Source organism: Argentina silus (genome assembly GCF_951799395.1).
Source record: "Argentina silus genome assembly, chromosome: X".
In the NCBI taxonomy this organism is placed as follows: Eukaryota; Metazoa; Chordata; class Actinopteri; order Argentiniformes; family Argentinidae; genus Argentina; species Argentina silus.
In genome coordinates this window covers 12,291,540-12,314,361 of record NC_139653.1, presented here as the reverse complement: position 1 = coordinate 12,314,361, position 22,822 = coordinate 12,291,540, and the positions used below count along the sequence as shown (strand labels likewise).

The following is a 22,822-nucleotide window of genomic DNA, read 5'->3' as shown; positions in this document are numbered from 1 at the left end:
ATGCGACCCTGAGGCCTGGGGAGACTTACAAAAATCTACAAAGTTGAATGGTGGAGAGGAAAAAGCACAGTCGATGGGACAACATCATCTCAGTCACTCTACAAAATTGGTCTATAACCAAGTGGCCAAAAAGAAAATAATCTATCTCATATCCATAATTGTGTTTGCAACAATGAATTCAAGTGATACAGCAAAGAAAGTGGCTGGAAATGTGTTTATTTGGTTTTACTACAAAGCATTAAGTTTGGTGCAAATCCAGCACATGCAATTGCAGTTTCCGCACCATGTGAAAAATAGTGGTAGCTGCATTAAGTTATGGGTATGGTTGTCACTGGCAGGGACTGGGGAGTTTGTCAGGATCAAGAGAACATTATGAAATTTGCTGAGTTGGTAGTGACATCCAAATCTACACAGTGTATAATTGATTCCTATGCAAATCAGAGACCCTATAAAAACAAAGATATTAATTCCAAAATGACATGAACTATTATCCTTGCATTAAGATAGACAATTAAACTTATTGAGTGATTTGTTGATGACATTTTTGCATTTTAGCTCATTTTAAGAGTGGCATAGCAAAGGGTCTCAATACTTATGTACATGAGGTATTTATGTATTTCAATTTTAATAAATGTACTCAAATTTCTAAAAACGTGTTTTCACTTTGTCATTTTGGGGTATTGTGTGTGGATTGATGGCAAATTATTTTTTAATTATAATTTAATCCATTTTAAATTTAATCTATAACACAACAGAATGTGGAAAAAGCGAAGGGGTCTGAATACTTTCCGAAGGCACTGTATATCGTAGCTACATTGTACTTGTGGTATACACTCACCAGCCACTTTATTAGGTACACCTTGCTAGTACCAGGTTGGACCCCCTTTTGCCTTCAGAACTGCCTTAATTCTTTGTGGCATAGATTCAACAAGGTGCTGGAAACATTCCTCAGAGATTTTGGTCCATATTGACATGATAGCATCATTGCTGCAGATCTGTCGGCTGCACATCCATGATGCGAATCTCCCGTTCCACCACATCCCAAAGGTGCTCTATTGGATTGAGATCTGGTGACTGTGGAGGCCATTGGAGTACAGTGAACTCATTGTCATGTTGAAGAAACCAGTTTGAGATGATGTGAGCTTTGTGACATGGCACATTATCCTACTGGAAGTAGCCATCAGAAGATGGGTACACTGTGGTCATAAAGGGATGGACATGGTCAGCAACAATACTCAGGTAGGCTGTGGCGTTTAAATGATGCTCAATTGGTACTAAGGGGCCCAAAGTGTGCCAAGAAAAAATCCCCCACACCATTAGATATTTGCGTTAACGAGCAGCTGAACAGGTGTACCTAATAAAGTGGCCGGTGAGTGTATAGTAGGCTATCTGACCATGAGATTCCTGCCTACAAACATTCAATGATAAAAGCATCATGGATACGAAGGCAGTGAGTCCTATTAGCTGCCATTCTCACTCATTGAATTGGTACAAAACGTTTCATAAAGGCTTTAAGGGACCATTCTGTGTAAACAGGACTTTCCAACCATGCACAGCAATCTGCATCATATCTAGGTAGTAAAACAAGACTAACTCAGGTATTCTCCTTACACATCACCCTAAGGAGGGTTCTATGACTGCCAACATGTCAATAAAATGCAGATTTTACACTGGTCCCTCCCTACATATTAGGACTCACTGAACTGAACAATTGATTCAATTAGGGTGGCATTTACGTTTCAGCAGGTTATCCTTCTCCTATAGGCCTATTCCCTATCGGCTTTAGGCAAACCAATGAAGCGGCTAGAAGCCAATTTCACCTCCAACATTAACAGAGGAAAGAGAAGTTTCCCTTTGAATGTAAATATTGCTCCCAAAAAAGCTTTTATTCACCAAAACCAGTGAGCTATTGTATCAGCTGCGTGAGGAGTTCAGTGAATCCCCCAACCCCTCGGGAGTGACTGAATATTCCAGGATCCAGAGCTTTCTTGTTTGTTTGGCTGTTCCAGTGCAGACAGCTTCTTTTAGGCAAGACACAAACACTCCATAACATTATGAATTCATGGAGCGGAGGTGAGGGAAAGACACTTAAAGGAGAACGAAGCTATTTATGGCTGGGGGGCTTTCTATCTGTGGCTAATGGATGTCAGTGAAAACAGCCCATAAACCCCAAAATAACTCAACAGAGACACATGTCTGAAAGAAGTTTCTGAAAAACAAGGTTGGCTTTGCACTTCCACGAGGTGATGATTCATTAGCACCATTCATATTGTGAAGTTAAATACAACAAAAAATCACCCAGCATTTGGAACACTATATCGTAGATGGTGACACAGTAGGATAGCCCTCACTCAATCAGACAAATAATGCCAGCGCATTACAGTGTGGGAAGCATGATAAACACTTGTCAACAACAGTAAAAAAAAAAGAACAGGACATTTTAAGGAGAATATGCTGGAATATAAATGTGAGTATTTTGATGTGGTGATGGGTACTGCTCAGTGTAATGCACTGCGGTTGGTACTGAATATAAATGGTTTCTGTTTATAATTCAGTCAAAACAACACCTTCCATGCTTAGAATTAGACAAATTGTACCATCAACTTTTAACTTATTTGTCAGTATTTGAGTCAATCAGAGTAGGCCTATATGTGTAAGACAAGTATGTTCAACCTGACAATGGTTTCTTGTGAGTTCACTGCCTCAGGCAAAGATAGCAGCTATCGAAAACATAGGACTAGTGAGAAATCCCCAATAATCTGAGTCATCACTGAAGACAAATAACTGCGAATATTTTAAGATTCTTCCCTTTTCGTCAGCAGTGATTGTGGCAGGACATTTATTTCAATAAACCATTGCTCCACTAAGGTGTTTGTTTACACTCATTTACAGCTAGGCTACCTCAGTCTATGCTGACTCCAGAAGAGAAACAAATGGCTGCAAATGCACACAGCATGCTGCCACTGGCATATGTGCTTGTGGGGTAAGCAATGGGTAATATTAATCATAACACCATGAATATTAACATACTCAGGGAATAGGTCATACTGCATTACTGTGGATCATCCATTACTATCTAACCCAGATCATGTGCTGAGGAGAACACCTGACCAGGGAGAAAGGTTTAGCATATTAATCCCTCTGACAAATAGAAGAGAGAGATAAATAATTAAATGCTGAACCTCAGCTCTCCACAAAGTGCTTGCCTTTTTATACCTTTCCTCCAATTTGCTGCTCATGGAAGCAGAAGAGGCTTATTTCTAAGAATTTCTTTAAAGTGTCAAAACTTGCAATCTTTGATCAAAAACAAGTACAAACAACAAAAACACACAAATACATTTACTCTCACAGTAGCTTATGTTTTAACTATAGTATACTATAGCATATTGAATTTACACTACACTGTATATTGTTAGGGCTATATGGTGCAGCTAAGAGAACACTATCCTCTTATTATCCTCTAAGGACAATTTATCGCAATGTTGGATGCAAAGATCTTTTGAAAGATTTTTATTTTGATTGTTCTCTACAATCTATTAAAAAGCTAGCCTATCTTCAATATATTTGTTCCAATTTTATATGTTGTGCATGCACTCCTGACCATACTGAGCTTACTTTGAACTGCTATCCTCATCAAACATACTCTAGCCTACACAAGGCCTATTGTGATCTCATCACTGAGTGCCTGATCTTTTCTGTGAGCCAGTGTGAGAGCATGCAGCATGCAGTGCACCAGCATGAGAGCAAGCCCAATTTGAGAACAAGACTGTTTCCTTACATGGTCCCTCTAAGCTCCAATCCAATAATTCTACCAAATGTTGAGTAGCCGAGGAGGGCAAACGCCACCAATTCAAGCAGGACAAAGGTCAGGGTCAAACTGTTTTAACATCAGACATAGATCGATGTTTGCCCTTGAACATTTAGTTTTGCTACCCACCTGTATGGACAGGTCTAAAAAATAAATAAATAAAGGAATAGCAACAAAAAAAAAAACTGCCATGTCACTCTCAGCAGAGCACTCAAGGTCAGGCCTGATGAGAAATGTAACGCTTGTGTGTCCACCAAACCATGGCCTTGCGCAAGGGCATCAGCACCTGGACTTCTCTCCATCTAGACAGCAGAAATGTATTACATTTATGTGAAAATGAAATGTCAGGGGAGGCTGGTCAGTGAAACACTATGACAAAGGACATAAGAGATTGGTGGAAATGGGGGGGTGGGGGTGGGGGGGTTAGACTCTCATTTCCTGTGAACTATCAGCAGCATGGGGGATGACACGTTTTTTTTTTTGGGGGTGGGGGGTGGGGGGGGGTGCAATGGGACATTAATCTGCCACTGGAAACTTTTTGTGTGTATCGCACCACTTCAATTCAATCTATAACAAACATGGGCTATGGATATCAATGCATCATGCCTCTATCGCAGTACTTCTACTGGGGGGATTCAAATTACACATCTAGTAGGTAGGGGTTTAATAGGTACAGGCCGACATTTCAGCGGGGTACGTCTAAGTCCCGTCGCTGCAGAAATGTCACGGTGTGAAGTGCTGCCGAAAGCCACCGCAAGTTGGTGACAAGAGATGTGAAGGATGGGATATGCATCTTGCACTTACAAACATCCATGTTTGTTTACATTTGTCAGTGCGCACAAACAATTACCATCATCGGATTTTCATCTTCTGGAAAGTGTTTTAGTCAATTATTTTGATCACTAATGAGCTCACACGTAATATGATAAATTGTGAATTGTAATGGCTACATCGCAAACGGAGGGTGATCTCACAAGAAGATATAACTTCGTCAGAGCCAAAGGGGCAGTTTTACTGTAACACCATGTTTTGGGGCTGTGTTGCATATCACATCTTAAACAAGCAATTCTGGTGACTTTTGGGAGAATAACGTAGTGGTTAGTGTGAGTGAAAAGCATGAAATTACTGGATCTCAGGTTTATGACACAAGGCCTATGAACAGCTCTGATAAGCGTTGCATATATTTGTCATGCGCTGCAATCTACAGTAACAGGCGCCTACTGTATGTCACCGCGCACCACCTCGCATTTTGGCTATTTGTCCCGATTCTGCCACCCCACTGAGTGTTTAACACTTTAACACTGACATTAACACTTTCCCACTCCGCTCAAATACTTGGGGGAAGAGACTGTAGGAAGTCTATTTCGCAAGAAGGAATAATGCAGTATGGGTTAGCTGTAATCAGTAGTGGGCCGGTAAAGAAAAACAGTCAAACTACTGTATACAAGCTAGACCAACCTTTTTAGCCTACCGAGGCTATGACAATCGATAATCTACCTTATCAGATAGATTGGCAAAATCACGTTTTTTTTAGCAGCTCATGAATTACAGAGATGAAGAGTAGAAATTGTTTAAATATCTGGCTATTTTAACGAGGACCAAGCAATAGAACCAACTCATATCTACTCTCATACAGTCATCAAGCATTCTCTCACAGCACAGAGAAGCGGGGGAAATGTTTAGCGCAGTCTGACATGAATAAGCGTGAGTCGGCTTTAATAATGCAACGACTTTTCAGGATTTTTGGGGTTTCAGTGGGATAATAATGCATTTATTTTGTATAGCACTTTTTGGTGGATCGTTTGAAGGGGGAGATCGTGCTGGATAAATTGTCGCACCTTTGTTTGTTAATCGGAAACGATCAAGAAAGAGATTACCGTCCCCCATCAAACATACAGTATATCACTATAATCGTTCAACTCCTGGCTGACTCGGGAACATCTCGCTCCAGTCACACTGGATTTTAGGTTTTAGTCTGTGAATAGAAACGAGCCAAAAGTGAGATTTGTTGACACAGGTCTGTTTGCTTAAGTTGTCATTTGCGTTAAAATATGGAACAAATAAAATAATGTAATGTAATCTTGTTTTGTTCACACATTATTTATCATAATGCCATTGCCTATTTGGGAGGAGCGCACCGGCATACAAAAAAATGCACCACTGGTTTTGGACACAAACTGCTGTATCCCCCTCCCGTTCTTTCTCTCCTGCTCTCTTGCTTTATCGTGACTGTGTGAGCGAGTCCCCTCTCCTTCCCCCTCCCATTGTAACTATACCTCAACTGCTCTGCTTCAACCTTCAATAAAGTATTTTACCACATGTTCAATACAATGTATTCACGAATTGGAAAAAATATTTGTCTGCAGTATTTGAAAACGTGAATAAAAAAATATCACCACACAAACCTGTCAGTGATTTGTTTGTTGATACAAGTGGTGACTGCCAGTGTCTTGGGCTGAATAAATTCATTGGATATCCAATACAGGCAAAATTGAAGATAAAGTGGAGCTATACAAGCTAGACCGTTTTTAGCCTACAGACACCAATGGGCGTAACAACCATTCTCTTTTCAAACATCCTTCACAGCTCTTATCACCGCCTTAAAGTTAAGCTACTGTATACAAGCTAGGGGGACTTTCTGAATGTCTACCTACTGTACAGTATCGCTGCTGTATGTTCTCTTTATGGAATCCATGTTGCACTGTATTCTGTGCTGTTGCTGTTTACTTATAAAAAGTCAGTTTGATTCTTTCTCCTGGTAGTAGAGACAGTGTTTCAGAAAGACGTATTGTACTGGCTCTGTTTTGACTCTGAGGCTCTATGGAGCCCTATCAAACCAAGGTCATACCCACTTTTGTGTCAATATCTCACTCTCAATAGGCTAGTAAATAAACACCAATCTCAAATATGTCCCTCAACTCACAGCCTATTTATAATTTTTGTAAATGTTTTTTTATTTTTTTTCCCTAAGCAAGTGAGCAGCCATGCAGGACCTACGATTGATTGTCACAAGCTTGTAAATTAGCACAGTCCGCTGCTATTGGAGCATTACCCTCTTGGCCTATGCAGGACTTGTCAGATTACAAATCAGGGTGGTTGATAATTTGCTGTTGAATTGGATTCTCACAGGACCGACCTCGGGGTCCAACCATCCTATGAAGGAGCACATGAAGAATACTGATTATAAAACACCATCCGAAGCGACAAGCATTTCTCTGGATAATCTTTGACTGCACTAGAAAATGAATCAATACAATATAAACAACCATATATCTTTCCTTAATCACGGAAGGTGTGACTGTTACCTGCAAACCCAGGCCAATTATCAATATGTAAGAATAAGTAGCTTTGAACAGCATAAACAATCAACATCAGCAATGATAATTGCATATTAAATAGGGAATGATTCATTTCATTTGTTGTATGCAGATATAGCTAGTGGAGACCTATTTGATTGAATGGTGACCTGACAATGTGCAGGCTTACTGTACTTTTCATCTTCGTTGTTTGGGAATTGGAACGAAAATCCCCAAGGGACTTTTAAAAGGCAGCCTTAGAATTGTATCATTTTGTTTCACTTTATAGCTCAGTGGTGCTGATATCTGATTGAAAAGCAGTCGCTATTCCCCCAGTAGGACACGTAGACTCCACAGGGCTCCTTGTCTGTCGTTGCAGGAGGCAGAGCCGCATCAATTTCTTGAAGTGGCCGTGTAATACAAGACATGAATAGTGAATTGATATGGAAGAACCAGGGAGGGGCAGGAGTGGTTTCTTTATGCAACACATTATAAAATCATTCACTGACCAGAAACTGGCATAGAAACCAAACAGATTTAATTGATTTTTTCAGTTCATTTTACCAAATAACCCAGGTTTATAAAAATGTGATTTAAAAAATATCTAACTGCAGTATGGCTTAAAACGAATGGGGCCCAAAGGTTTTGTAGTACACTGTATTCCCTGGAGGTTCACAGATGTATGTAGCTGTATTTATGTTTTACACTCCCTTAGTAGACTGACTTTCAGCATTGTGAGAGTAAACTGTGAGAGTAAACAAAGTGATCTACTGTATTTTGATGTTTCTCAACTTACAGTAAAAGAAAGAAAACAGGGTTTGCATTGATGCCCACCTGATATACATCCATGTGGAGCCTGGACCGTTACAGCACATCCATCCCCAGTCTCCATCTCGTGCACCAACCTAACTTTAAAACTGTCTTCAAAAAAATGGGCAGGGGTGTCAGGTGAGGAGAGGCACTGGAGAGTGGGCCCAGGGCTGCAGGGTGTAAATCAGGATTTCTGACACTTGAATTTAAACACGAACACAGGTGAACAGATCAGTAACTCCAAGACAGATTATTCTGATGGACTGAAATTTATGAATGCCCAATCCTGTAGTTTACTTTGTTGCAGAAGTTTTGAAAAAGCTTCAGGGGGAAGACTTTCATAGTAGACCTATGCTTTTTTTCTTCTTTTGCAGGATATTTCAAACATATACAAATTCGAAATAGGGCCTGTGTTTTAGTGCTGATAGAAATATGGGAGAGGAAGTCATTTGTATGTAATCCATATTAGGAAATGGTCAGTTCTCACACAAAATTGTATTGTGTGAGACTGACGCTGTTTTCTGTGAGAACTGACGACTTCCTAATATGGATTCCGTACATTTGACTAATTTGAATCTATTGTCTCTAGTCTCCTTACACATCTCTGTCATTGTACATAAATCTACAAGGCAAAACTGTCTACTTAAACTAAATACTTTTACATAAAATCAAAACACTGCTTGAACGGCAGCTGAATAAATATATACTCATATTTTCCATTTAATTATTTTACCTAATACGTTCATCTCTATGGATGACATGGACCTTTGATAGAGCTTTACCCAAAATCCTATCCTTCCTTGTTGAACATCCTTCATAACCAAAGTAGATTCAGCGATTGGAATTATCGTTCTAGCAAGTGGAGGCAATGTCAGGAAACCTGTGTATTGTTCCTTACACATTTTTATCTTTAAAGGTTCAAGGACCTTGCTCCACACAAAACTGCCCACTTCAATAAATGTGCAATCTGTCAGTGTTTTCAGCAGTCCCGTTGCCATGCAGACTAGCACTTTCCATTAGTAATCACTCAGCACATGTACTCAGCTAGGAGCAGGCCAAAAACACATTCATGCTTGCAGTTTGTTTATCAAGAGGATTGCATCCTTTCTAGCCACTATCCCCTAAAATAAGAATGGAAAGAAAGCAAAATGAAAGCCAATGATTTATTTAGAGGGCTCAGGGGTATTTTACTCTGTTGCTTGAGGGTCTCATACACCGCTGCTTTGAAGTACTGAACGGCCTGAGAAGATGTATAAATGTAGAGATGCAGCGCTTTGAGAGAGGCTTTCAAAGGATTAGAGTTCATCAGAGATCAGGACAAGCTATTTTGGAAATGTATCACCCCGTACAGGGCCACAGCGAATCGCATCCTATGCCAGTCCATCCTATGCCAGTTCAGACTCAGAGTGAACTAGAAATAGTCTTTCCTACAGCATTTATGAATGTTGGTATTGTTTGTTGTACAACCAAACAACTTCATTATATGATTAGTATGATGCGGTCTAAATGCTTAAGTGGATCATATCATTAAAAAAAGAAGATATAAAATGTTACCTCCGTAGATAATAGACTACTAGACCTATGAGTAATAAAGTACAAGCTCCGGGACAATCAACATTCTTCAACAATCTTTGAGAGCATCTACAGTATGTGACTACAACAATCTGTATTGTGGCGTATTAATGATATACTGTAGCCTAATCAAACATATGTACAAAGGGCAAACAACGTAAACAATCAAACACTATGATGGGCATATCATCAAACAAGAGCAGCGCAGCATAATCAAATTACAAGGCCTAGCATCAAACAAATTGCTCAGATTTTGTCTGCTTTTTAAAAGTCATTGCCCATACACATGCTTGTTAACTGTGATCACCCCTGAAAACAAATCAATCCTCCTTGAAGAAAAACATGCTCAGGAGATAGGAAATCTCTGTGTCAGGTCTATAATTATTCCATTTGTAAAGAGACGGACGGACAGGGTTGTCAAATTCTGCCTTTGAATAAAATCCTGCTTTCAAGGTTAGACGTGGAAGCCTTCTCAGAAAGACTGCGGTTCAGCCTCAGATACAGATGGAGCTTGGTCTCCACCTACTGGCTGATAATAAAGCACAGCTCCTCACAGGATAAGAAGAGGGAAAAAACACTCAATCAGTAATCCTAATTTAATATGAAACGCAGCACAAGGAGCCTGAAAAATATATACAAAATCCAGGATTTAAGATTTACTACTGTATATGCCATTTGTCCAAAATGAGGTATTGTGTAACTGTCATCAGCCCCTGAACACACTGCTGTTTTACTTGCGTCTGGTTACCACTGCAGAGGCATGTAACTGCATGCAGCTATTGAGTACTGTAGCAACGAGTCCATTATCTGTAGTAGATGGCAAACTGTTACACTTGCATAACGTCTGAATAAAGCACTCTGAAAACATCTCACTCTGGTCACTGGTCAGCAGAGTGTTGGAATGTGTTGGAGCCTGAGATGGAGCGGGAAATGGGAAGGGACAGACAGGGAGATGTAGTTATTTGAGTGTAGGATCTAAGAGGACTGGGAGAATGAGAGTTTAGATAGGCAGAGTGGGGTTTTGCCAATGAGATGATCATAGATGAGAGTGTACTAGTGAATTTGTCGTCTGCTTGTGAGTGACTACACGGAGTGGGATGGGCCTCAGAGGGGGAAGACAACAAATAATAGAATGACAGACACTTGTTATCAGACATACCTGAGGAAATAAAAAGCAGTATGCAGTACCACTGTTCTGAGAGCATGCATGCTGTGAGGGACAAAGCTCTCCTACAAAACACAAAATGTTGACTAAATGCAAATAAACCTCTTCATGGATGTTTTTCTTATAGCCCTTCATGGCTTTTTTTCTACAGCCCTGAACCTTCCTGATCGACAGCCAAAGGATATTTTCACAACAAACACACAAACAGATCAGCAGCACACAGCACACACTGCCTGAGCTATGATAACATGGACACATGCCACAGGCTAGGATATGCTCTTTCAAGCCTCCCCCTCCCCCACATCTGTTTCCTTGGGTGCACTGTTGCTTGTGGTCTTCCTGAGATATATGAACTGTACCGTATATAAAAATAAAAGCACCTAAAAACATCTCCTTTTCCCACATCTCCTGGCTTCGGGTCGACCTGATCAATACACAAAGCAGATTGTCTTTTGATGACGTTTCTCCTTCATAAAAGACCCCACATGCCCACATGCACATTCCTAGATTTTACCCTGCAGCATGATTTTGCAAAAAAGGTAATGGCTGGTGATACTACAGTACTGCTCAATGTTTGACCCCTACACTGGTAGCTAGCTTGCAAACACAATTACTGAGAATTTCTTCTGCTTTCTGACTCTCACAAGATCTGATATGTTGATGATGGAGACTTCAGTTGAGAGACACAATTTCAAGTGTAACACAGGAGGCAAAAGCTTTACCAATTGCAATGATACCCACAGTAATAGCCTTCCCTTGATATATGACACATCATTTGAGTATTATTCCAGTAGCATGAACATGAGATCCAGGAAGTTTGGCCATTAAATAAATGAAATTCCTGATAGGATACAGATCTAGTCTGTGTTTAGGATGTTGACTACTGCATTACTCATTTTGTAGTCCCCGTAAACCAAAGTTTTCTTTAAGGGCATTTTGTCATCCAAAATCTTGATAGTGACACAGAAAATCAATCTTAGGGGACAAAATCATATTTGTGCGTCTTGAGGACAAACACATGGTGGGCAGCTGAACGCTGGATTGACGTGCAGCGTACCTTGTCTGTCAGGGCTAATCTTCTGATGCCATTATGCCGATGAAGTGGTTTCTCTGATTGGGCGGGCTGGGCTGGGAGACAGCTTGAGTTTGGCATTTCTGAACAGACGCTACAGTACGGTGCTGCTGACGGGCAGTTTGGGCCGGCATCTGTTAGAAAACTGCAACAGCTCATGATCAAGTGCCTGTGGCATGACTCAATTTGCTAGAAGAAACAAGCAACTCAGGCCATAATATGAGTCACTGCATGGAGAGAGCTCAGACATTTCTGGGCAAATCACATAATTGGGTTTAACTTCATAGAAGAATGCATTAAGGGGGTAACTGCATCTACTACATGTTTGAGACAGCCTCTTTACATAGGCTATAGACTCCATACCTGACCTGAAGCAGCCTTTCAAAGTGCAGCTGAAATACAGCGCAGTAAGAGTACACTACAGTACCAACATAATTTGCCAGAGGGTTTTGTACAAATAAAATCAACCATGCACTTGGTTGCAAGGTAGATAGCTGTTGGAAAATGACATATGACCTCTCAGCCCCTTCAACATTACAGTCCATACAAAATCAATACAAATGAAGATTTTGTTGATTTTTTCAAGCTATAAACCCTAAAGGGTAGGCTACCTTATTGGTAAATAAATAATTACCACAAGAAGAAATGTATTTGCCATGCAGGTAAAGTGCCAAGCAGAAAATGTAGGCAACTCACTGTAATATCCATACAGCACTGTGTCTTCAATTTGCCCTCGTGTGTTATTGTTTGCTGCCCATTCCTGTATTGAAAAATAATGAGATATTGTTAATAAGAATAAATACAAAAAACAGATAAATCAAGAAATTCAACATTTAAAGACACTCCTGCATAAAGCTTCCATTGAATGTCTTATGGCCAGAGTGAATCAAGTGAGATAATAAAAACATTGCAGCAAAGAAGAACTTGTCCTGATCTCTGATGAACTCTAAACCTTTGAAGAAAATTCTAGGAGTTTGTTCTTTAAATGGTGTAACACTATGCAAATACAGACTAGGCCTAGCACTCACTGCAGAGCTTGAACATTATCTCACGATGAGCAAATTCAAAAGCTTAGTGATAACCAGTAGATTTATTCATGTAGTGCAAACAATACTGTCAACATTATGTCTGGGACGCATCAAAAATGCTACAGAGAAAAGGACAATGGTGCAAGGAAGCTAGAGATTTTTAAATATTGATAGAATATTGACAGCATGAATAGGTGAGAGGAAACACACCAGAGCTATATACTTTCATGGATGTTTGGCATTTCAGCAGTAGCTGGCGCACTTATTGGATGTTTTCTGTCTATGTGGCCGAGATTCCATCAAAAATGTGACCTGACACTTCCATGACTCACATGTTCTCAAAGCAGATCATAATGCCAGAGAGAATTGCTGTCTGCCTTGCCGCAGTAAATCACTTTTCTGATGCCCTCCTGTTGATGACCTCTATCTAAGCACCATATATTGTGCTGCACTTATTTTCAGATAAGGTCATCATCTTTATAGGATCAAACTTTTAGTGGGTTGCAGGGGTGTTGATGAAATACCAAACTATAGCATTTACATCTCAAAAAGAATAGATCAGATATCACTATTCTATCACAGTCTGCTTGTTTTTCATTTACATGGATTCAATATTGTAGGTGACAACGAAACTAAATAGTCAAGTGCATAATGGATTTTCCCTGATCTGTTTATGATTTTGTGTCTCAGTGTGTCAGTCATCAGTCATTCAACAAAGCTGCCAGTCAAAAACATCACCGCTTTATGTTAGACCCACTGGTAGTAAATGGTTTTTCGTGAATGGATTTCGGGGTGGAGGGTGCAAGACGTCATATATAAGTCACATAATATTCAAATAATATTTTACTGGAGTAGCCTACCTGGAATAGACTTCCAAACAAATAGGTCTAATAAAAAAAATATGGGCTATTATTTTCTTAACAAGTCTAGACACTCAGTCAAACAATGGTTTGAGTGGACCTGCATCTCCAACTTTTTTATTTAACAATTTTAAGAAAACACTCTCCTCTCCCTGAGGTGGCATTGAGGTGCTTTGTTATCATCTACATGTATATGTGTAGCATTTCTTAAAAGACTGAAGGATCCTTGACTGAGCTACAAATGCTGCATGTTTTTTTACATACATTATTATGGATGCACTGATACACTGATTTCATTGCTGATACCGATTCCGAGTACTGAACTTTGATTATTGGCAGACACCGATCTGATAAACTTTTTTTTTCCTTCTTTGTTTTTGTTAAACGGCTGTATACAAACTGAGTGTGGATGTGCTATGCTTGGCATCATTCTTGTCCATCTAAAAACAGTAAACACCATGCTCAAGCTTGGAAACGTTAACTTATTGATTAAAGACCTTATTTCATAACTTTGCATAAGAAGAAATACCGTGCCCTCCGTGCCCTGTTGGAAAGAGGAAGCATTTTGTCTTCTTTTAGCTCTATACTCCAACAGTTTGGATTTGAATTCAAACAATTTCTATGAGGTTAAATATTCTCACCTTAAATTTAATGTTTTCTTTTTTCAGATTGGTTTTATAATTTAGAAATTACAACCCTATTTATACATAGTTCCCCTATTTCAGGGCACCAAAAGTATTGGAAAATTGGCTTGACAGGTGTTTCTGGTTGGTCAGGTGTGTTCCGTCAGATCATCATATTGATTATAGGCTTTGCAAACGGGCTGATAGGCCAAGAAAAACTTCTACAGTGGATGACTAAAGAATGCTCACCATAATTATGAAAAAATATGTCCCACAGATCAGGAACACTCTCCAAGAGGTAGGCGTGAATGTGTCAGAGACTACTATCTGCAGAATACGTCACCAGCCGAACTACAGAGGCTTTGCACACTGCAAGGTGCAAACCACTAGTTATCCTAAAAAGAATGGTCAGGTTACAGTTTGCTAAAAAGTACCTAAAAAGCATGCAGGTGTGGAAAACGGTCTTGTGGACAGATAAGACAAATATTATCATGTACCAGAGTGACTGCAATAGGAACATTTGGAGAAAAAAGGATCTGCCCAAGATTTACAGCATACCATCTCATCTGTGAAACATGGTGGAAGAGGTGCTATGGTTTGGGCATATACAGTGCCTATAGAAAGTCATCATACCCCTTTGAAATAGTTACTATATTTGTCGTACAGCCTGAAATCAAAACCATTAAAAAAATAACTTTTTCCAGCTTTATGTACAAATTTAGCCATACAATATCAAACTAATGAAAAAAAAGGCGACAGTTCTGAAAATTTATAAAAAATGAAAAACAATAATAACAGGGTTGGAAAAGTCATCAGTCCCCTGATTTAATACTTTGTAGAGCCACCTTTTGCTGCAATTACAGCCATCAATCTGTTTGGATATGTCTCTACTAGCTTTGCACACCTAGATTGGAGAATATTTGCCCATTCTTCCTTGCAGAATTGTTCGAGTTCAATCAAATTCCGTGGTGAGCGGCGATGGACTGCTCTCTTCAAGTCCATCCACAGATTTTCTATCCGATTTAAGTCAGGGCTCTGACTTGGCCACTCAAGGACATTCACCTTTCTATCCTTAAGTCACTGCGTTGTTCTTTTGGCGGTATGTTTAGGATCGTTGTCGTGTTAGAAGGTGAATGACCTGCCCATCTTCAGCTGTCTAGCAGAGTGATGCAGGTTGTCCTCAAGAATTTTGGTGTACTTGGCAGCATCCATTTTCCCTTCAATCCTGACCAATTGCCCAGTCCCCGCTGAAGAGAAACATCCCCACAACATAATGTTGCCACCACCATGCTTCACAGTAGGTATGGTGTGTTTTGGGTGGTGTACTGTGTTTGGTTTTCGCCAAACATAGCGTTTGGAGTTCAGTCCAAAAAGTTCAATCTTAGTCTCGTCTGACCATAAAACCTTTTTCCACATGGCAACAGACACACTGAGTGTGGCACTTTTTCAGAAAAGGCTTCTTTCTTGCTACCCTGCCATACAGGCCAGCTTTGTGTAAAGCTTGTGAGATTGTTGTCACATGCACAGACAGACCAGTCATAAAGACTTGTAAGTCCTTCAAAGTTGCCTTTGGCCTCTTGGTAGCTTCTCTGATCAATGTCCTCCTGGCTCGGTCATCCAGTTTGGACGGACAGCCTGATCATGGCAAGGTGTTGGTGGTGCCATACGCCTTCCACTTCTTAATGATGCTCTGAACGGTACTCAGAGGGATAGCTAAAGTCTTCGAAATCTTTTTGTAGCCATCACCTAACTTGTGCCTTCCTACAACTTTATCCCGGAGGCCTTTTGAAAGTACTTTTCCAACCATGGTGAATTCTTTGCAGAACCATGCACTTCTAGTAGTGGAATCCTCAAGAAACAGCTGGTTTTATTCTGAAGTAATCAAAACCACTACAATTGATGTCAGGTGGGGGGCAATTAGCCTGGTGTTCTGGAAGTTGATTGGTTGCACCTGAGCAAGTTTATAATGGTATACTCTAAGGGGCTGATCACTTAACTAAACCAGGTATTTCACTAATTAATTTTTTATATTTGTCCAGAATTTTTAAATGTTTTATTTTCACTTTTTGATGATGAGGGTTTCACTGATGATGAGGGTTATAATGTGTACATACAGCTCAAAAAAGTTATATTTTATTTATTTTAATTTCCAGGGTGTAATGTGACAAAAGGTAAAGATTTCACAGGGTATGATGACTTTCTATATGCACTGTATAGCTGCCACAAGAACTGGCTAACTTGTCTTAATTGATGATGTTACTGCTAATAGCAGTAGGGTTGGGCGGTATAACGGTAATACGGTATCCCGTGGGATTTGAAAATGCCCATGTTTTTTTTTCAATACCTTCACACAATTTCTGGTCCATTATCTATTAAACTTCCAAATTAAGCACTGTTTGTCAATTCACAATGTGTTACAGCGCTACTGCCAGCATGGTCGGAGAAGAAATTACAATCATTTCAGGAGTATTAACTTTTGGGATGTTGCAACTGACCTAAGGTTTTCCACCTAAGGTTAGAGAAGGAGAAAAAAAATGCCACTGCTGCTACATGGCAGTATTTCGGGTTCCGACCCGACGAGGTTATTTGCGAGATTTTCATGAAAAACATGACGGCCAGAGATGGGAACACTAATGGGAACTATTCTACATTCGCACCTCAAACTGAAACACCCATTAACAGCTGCACTGATGGGATATCTGTCTGTGTTAAGTGCTGATGTCGAGTTCAAACTGCTATTTGCTGACACGACGCAATACAGGTGGTTAACCGTCCACTTTGTCACACCCGACTGGAAATTACAGTCAATATGTTTTTTCCAGAAAACCACACGGCGGACACCACGAACAACGTTGATGCACTCCGCGAGGCACTTGTATGTAAACTATCATATTATTATATTATATTATATTATATATTGTATTGTATATAAACTATCAGCCTTAACGACTGACAATGCTGCTAACATTGTGCAGCCACCATCAGGTCCCTGAATTGGCCATGGCTCAACTGTTTTGGCGGAGTCCGCCGTACCATTACCGCCGCCTTCTCTCACAGCTGGCCCCGAAAGAGAGAGCTCAAAAAGAAGCCAGCGGAATTAGGACTCCCAGAGCATAGTCTCATAACGGTAACTTAATCAATATTTTATAGACAAATGATAGCCTATAGGCTATATGACATAGGACATGAGACAAGTTATATTATTACAAATGCTGTGTGATGCTTCTTATTAAGCTATCATATTATATCAAACTGTTTAGTTTAGTTTGTCAACCTGTGATCGGGATGTAAAGTTTAAATGATTGTTTAGGCTAAATGTCATAGTATAGCAGTCACCACATAAATAATGATGTGTTTTAATGTAGATTAAATATATGAAGCAAAGACGGCTCCCGCTAGCCCACTGTGACGTTCTTTTTTTCGCGGTAATACCGTATATCCTCGATAGAATTTGAGGACGATATAAAGGTGTGAAAAAATGTATACCACCCAACCCAATTCTGAAGTGTACAGAAACATCTTGTCTGCTCGAGTACAAGCAAATGCCTCCAAATTCATTGGATGGCGCTTCATCATACAGTAAGACAATGACCCCAAACATACTGCCATAGCAACTAGGGGGGTTTTCAGGGCCAAAAAGCATGCATTTCATTTCCTGATAAGATTTTAGGCAAAAAGACTTCACAAACAACAACTGAAGATGGCTGCAGTACAGGCCTGTCAGAACATCAGCAGAAAATATACCCAGCGCCTACCCAGGGTCAATGGGTCGCAGACTTAAGGCAGTTATTGCATGCAAAGGATTGTCGACCAAATACTAAACAGGAGTACTATATTTGGACATTAGATTATTTTTTCCAATACTTTTGGAGCCCTGAAATATGCAGAGTATATTTTGAAAATGTTGTCCTTTCTAAATGATCTGAAAAAACAACAACTTTGAATTAAAGCTGAGAATCTACTTTGACCATAGTAATTGTTTGATAAAAGAAGACACAATTCTAATGCTTTCCAATACTTATGGAGGGCACTGTAAATACAACATGACTGTATTATGCCATACATACGCATTCTGCTTCTTTTTAGCATTCTTTGGAATGATGCTTCTTCGACGATGGACGTGTTTGATATGTTTTTACGACAGTTTGCATCATGGCATCAGATGGGTAAATAGCATATTTATATATAATATCTCTGATTCCCGATCCAGCATTTTAAGGCCAATATCTGCCCGATACCGATGCTCTGTATCGTATTGGTGCATCTCCATACATTATTAGTTGACAACCAGGCTGTCAAGAAATGTTTTAATGTTCATTTTTCAATGTTGTGTATGGCTATGATATAAGGTCCTAAATCTACACAGGCATGAGCAAGGCCTATATCTTCATGGATAGAATCTTAAGATTTATGAAAAAGTCTAGGCTAATACATACCTTGTAGGTACCATTGGGGTACTTCATGTACGACACTAGGAATATATCCACTGGAAGAAGCGCAGATGTTATCAATGCAACGGCCAATGCACATATTGCTGTAATTGTTGAAATTACTTCACTCTCCTGGCGACTCTGGTACTTGCGGATATAGACCCAACAGAAAGCCAGGATCACCTACAGGTGGAAAAACAGGTATTGATGTTATCATGGTACATGGCTACAGTATATCTTGAGAATAAGGTTGCACAAAAAATAAAATCTGCAGAAAATATGGAATCAGGACGAAATAAATCAACATGACAATCAGACCTAAACTTTCTGCACCGATGAGGAAGACTAAATGGTTGATCATCTAGGCCTAAAGTGCTAGAAAGGGACAATATCAGCAAGAAATAAGCTAACTAGTCAGTGAGGTGTACTTTTTAATTGTAGTGAGATCTACCCCTTCACTAAAACCAGTATGTAACCTAACGTCAAAGTGTCCCATGAATTGACGAATTTGCTGTCATTCATTCGATTGCAGTGTAACACTAAATGGACATCAGAGAGGGGTTGGATAATAGGCTGTGGACTCATTAGATAGAGCAGCACAGTGATGCTCCAAAATGACAAGGTCGTATTCCAAGCACACACGCTGCAAACTGTGAGGACACTGCTAAAATCAGTCCTCTCAGATCACTGGGATGCCATCCGCAGACAGGATCAATTAACGGCCCACACACTTAAGCCTCTAGCTGCATGTTTTCCTGGTAATCATACAAGCTTTGCATCTAAACTAAGACCCATTGAGAGGATTGCATTAATAAAAAGGGAGACCAGTTGAATGTGGTGTTTCAGCTTGTTAACAGGAAATAGTCTGCACCTGTATCAGCAATCATGATCACCACATCATAGAACCACACCATAACTTCCTGATGAAAATGAAAGTCTGCAGCAATTATGCTGTAGACTATAGTGTAGTGTCTACACTAACTGTAGTGTTAAACTGAAGTTTAACCCAGAGTGACTGAGTCATGTGACATGATTGTTTAAACTTAGTCAGTATCAAACTGCTGATTAGCTTTAGAACTAAATGATGACTTGTGTTGCTAGCAACCTATTTATCTTCAATATATATATATAAAGGGGATTTAAAAAAAAAAAAAAAAAAGGTTATTCTGGGTTAGTTTCGCACACATTACGCAGATAACTGTTAGCTGATTTGCTTAACATTTTAGCTAGCCGTGTTAGCTGACAGATTATGGACAGGCATTCAAATAGATAGCCACTTACAGTAGCTAGCTACATACATAAATCTGGCTAGATAAGATGACACCTCATGGAACAGCTACAGCAGTTAATTCGTTACTAAACTCTAAATGGATTCGACATATTGAGGCAGACAGCCCGGCTAGAATGTAAGGATTAGACTGCCATGACAGCTGTCAACATGACGTTAGCTAGCCAGCTAGTGTGGCTAGCGAGCATGGTTTGCATGGACTCTGCTGGGTGAATGAAACTACTTTGACCAATGGAAGGTACGCCATAATGTATAAATGTTATTCATTAACCTTATACAATAACTCTAGTGTGCTTACCAAAAGTACAAGGGCGAAAATGGACCACCCGAGCACTGACTCGGATATCAACGACTGGTCCGCCATCTTCACTTCACTTCCTGCAACAAACGCACACAGCAAAACAAACACCATGTGCTTCCAATGACATCATGCAGAAGTGGGCGGGGATAACATACAAAGTTGCATCCCTGTCCCAATGGCAATGCTACACCCGTTTTCCTAGAGTGGATGAACATGATGAAAAAGTCACATACCTCAGGTAAAAGGTGTAGCACTGGGATGCAAAATGATTGAGCTTGAAAGACCCTCAAGCCCATGCTTACACCACTACAACGCTTTTAAATACATCAGGGGAGTGCCCACAAGTGCATACTTCAGGAACAGGGTGTGCTTTGAGGGTATTGATAATTAAAGTCCGGTATTGGGGACTGTTTTGGGATTAGCCCTTATCCATTAGAGAGAAGTTAACTTTGCAAAGAAAAGAAAATGTTTCTCTAACCTCTGATAATCATAATGGGATGGTTTTCCTGATACAGATTAAGTGAGGTCCTGGACTAAATCTGACACTCTGGGAAACTGGCCCAAATTATGCATTCTGTGACATTCCATTTGACACAGATTCTGACGGATGGTCTATTATCCATTCATAAATGTTGACACCATTAGAAAAAAACGTTATTTCTTACCAAAGGTCTGATCCAAGGTCTTATCTGAATGACTTGGTCATGAGATCTTTTTCTTTCAGTGTTTGAAGGTTTCCTTGCACTTGGTGTTGCTGAAGGTAACAGCAATTTTGGCCCATATCCAATCAAGGGCATCAATTTGCTTATCTGCCAAGTTCGGGCTGAGTGATATTTAAGAGCCTTATTAAATCCCTCTATAAATCACCAATATTCCCTCCTCTTACACGTTAATGTCTAAATATTGGAAAATCCATTTGATGTCAGCTCTCCAAATCCATATTGAATTGGTTCAGTCCAAGTCCAGATGTGTTGCTGTATTACACTGTTAGGGTTGAACAGTGCCGGCTTGAGTTAAAACGTTAAAATACACATTCCTTGATTATCTACAATTGCACATCTGAGTCAGTCTGCCACATTACAGAAGAATAACCAATGAGGAGACAGAAATGAACAACACACAATTGGGGTTGTGTATAGGCTGTGGTGGAGGGTTTGTTGAATGTAAAATAAATTAAAAGACACAAACACAGTAAAGATATTTACTTGCTCTCTAAGGCTGAATCAATTATTTCAGAAAGAGTCTCTCATCACTTTACAATCCAAATACAGTATGAACATTACAAACAAATATTTAAGTGATATTCAATAATCAAACTCACCATACATTTCCCAAACAAAGTGGCACACTGCCACATTTAGACTCGCCTTAGTCTTCAACAAATCTAGGGAGAGTAATGAATCTCTTTCACAGTTGTTTATCATACACTTTTAAAGGCAATACATTTTACACATACTGTACATACCATGTGATCTTTTTATATGACCCTGGTCTTATAAAAAGTGCTAGTATGCCTGTAAGAAATATCTGCTAACAGAGGATTTAATCTTTAGAAAGTAGCATGCTGTAACCAACTAATACCAAATGTCCTCATTGCCATGCACCAGACATCTACAGTCCACTCATCATTTTTAATAAATTATTTTCTGCTCTCTGAATTTGCCAACTCTGCAATAAGAATAAAAATAATGCAATCTGATTTAATGAGCATAATTACAAATGTGAAAGGTGTAAGTTAATAGTATTTCCAATGATATAATTTACCAATGGAAGAGGACATTTTATTATGATAGACAGCTTCCTCTTAGCAGCAGCAGGATATGACCTGAATTAACTAGACTGTATGAGTGGAGGGTGAGGAGGGATCTCAGACTTTAGGGATTCTACATGACAAGATCACTTGTGAAAATTGAAATATACTCATCACCTAAACACCACAGAATACCTGGGGAGCTGCCTGGATCGACCCTAAATGATATTTATTTATGACTTTTTTCAGTCAGCTAAATGGCATATATAAGTAGTACTTGGCAACACTTACATCTGTTGCAGCTTGCACACTTTGCAAATATAGTCAGGATTTTTGCGCAGACAGAAACATGTTCACTTAGGCGCAACTGACCAGCAAGGCTTTGTTATTTATGTATCCTTTATTTATACAGGGGAAAGCAACTTGAGACCATGGTCTCTTTTTCATGTGTGCCCTGATTATGTTATCTAAACACATCACTATTTCTAGTACATTCCATTGACAATACATTTACATACAGTTTTTACAGACGACAATCATTCATAACAGCAACAATCCTCCACCAAGAATTCAGCAATCAATTACCTGAAATGGCCCAGTGAAACTAATGCATTGAGTCTCAGTGTATCCTGCAGGTCATTCCATGCCCAAGGAGCACAGTAACTAAAGGCAGTTTTACCCAGTTCAGAGGAGACACATGGGACCTCAAGGACTAACCAATCTTTAGACCGCATCTGACAAGTCCTGGATCTTAAGTAAAGTAAGATAGCATGGGAGTTTATGGATTATAGCTTTATATACATACAGAAGCCAGTGGTG

The 22,822-nt window shown here is 39.6% G+C and overlaps 1 protein-coding gene across 1 annotated transcript in view; it reads right to left on the bottom strand.

Annotated features, from left to right (window-relative positions):
- lmbrd1 (LMBR1 domain containing 1) overlaps positions 1 to 20,319 on the bottom strand; it is a 74,872-nt gene extending 54,553 nt beyond the window's left edge. The window contains exons 1-3 of the mRNA XM_083694912.1: positions 20,251 to 20,319; positions 18,671 to 18,847; positions 12,420 to 12,483 (exon numbers count right to left, since the gene is read on the bottom strand). Coding sequence (XP_083551038.1) covers positions 12,420 to 12,483; positions 18,671 to 18,847; positions 20,251 to 20,316 — 307 coding nt within the window. The 5' untranslated portion in view covers positions 20,317 to 20,319. The remainder of the gene's footprint in view (positions 1 to 12,419; positions 12,484 to 18,670; positions 18,848 to 20,250) is intronic.
- Between the last annotated feature and the right edge of the window lie 2,503 nt (positions 20,320 to 22,822).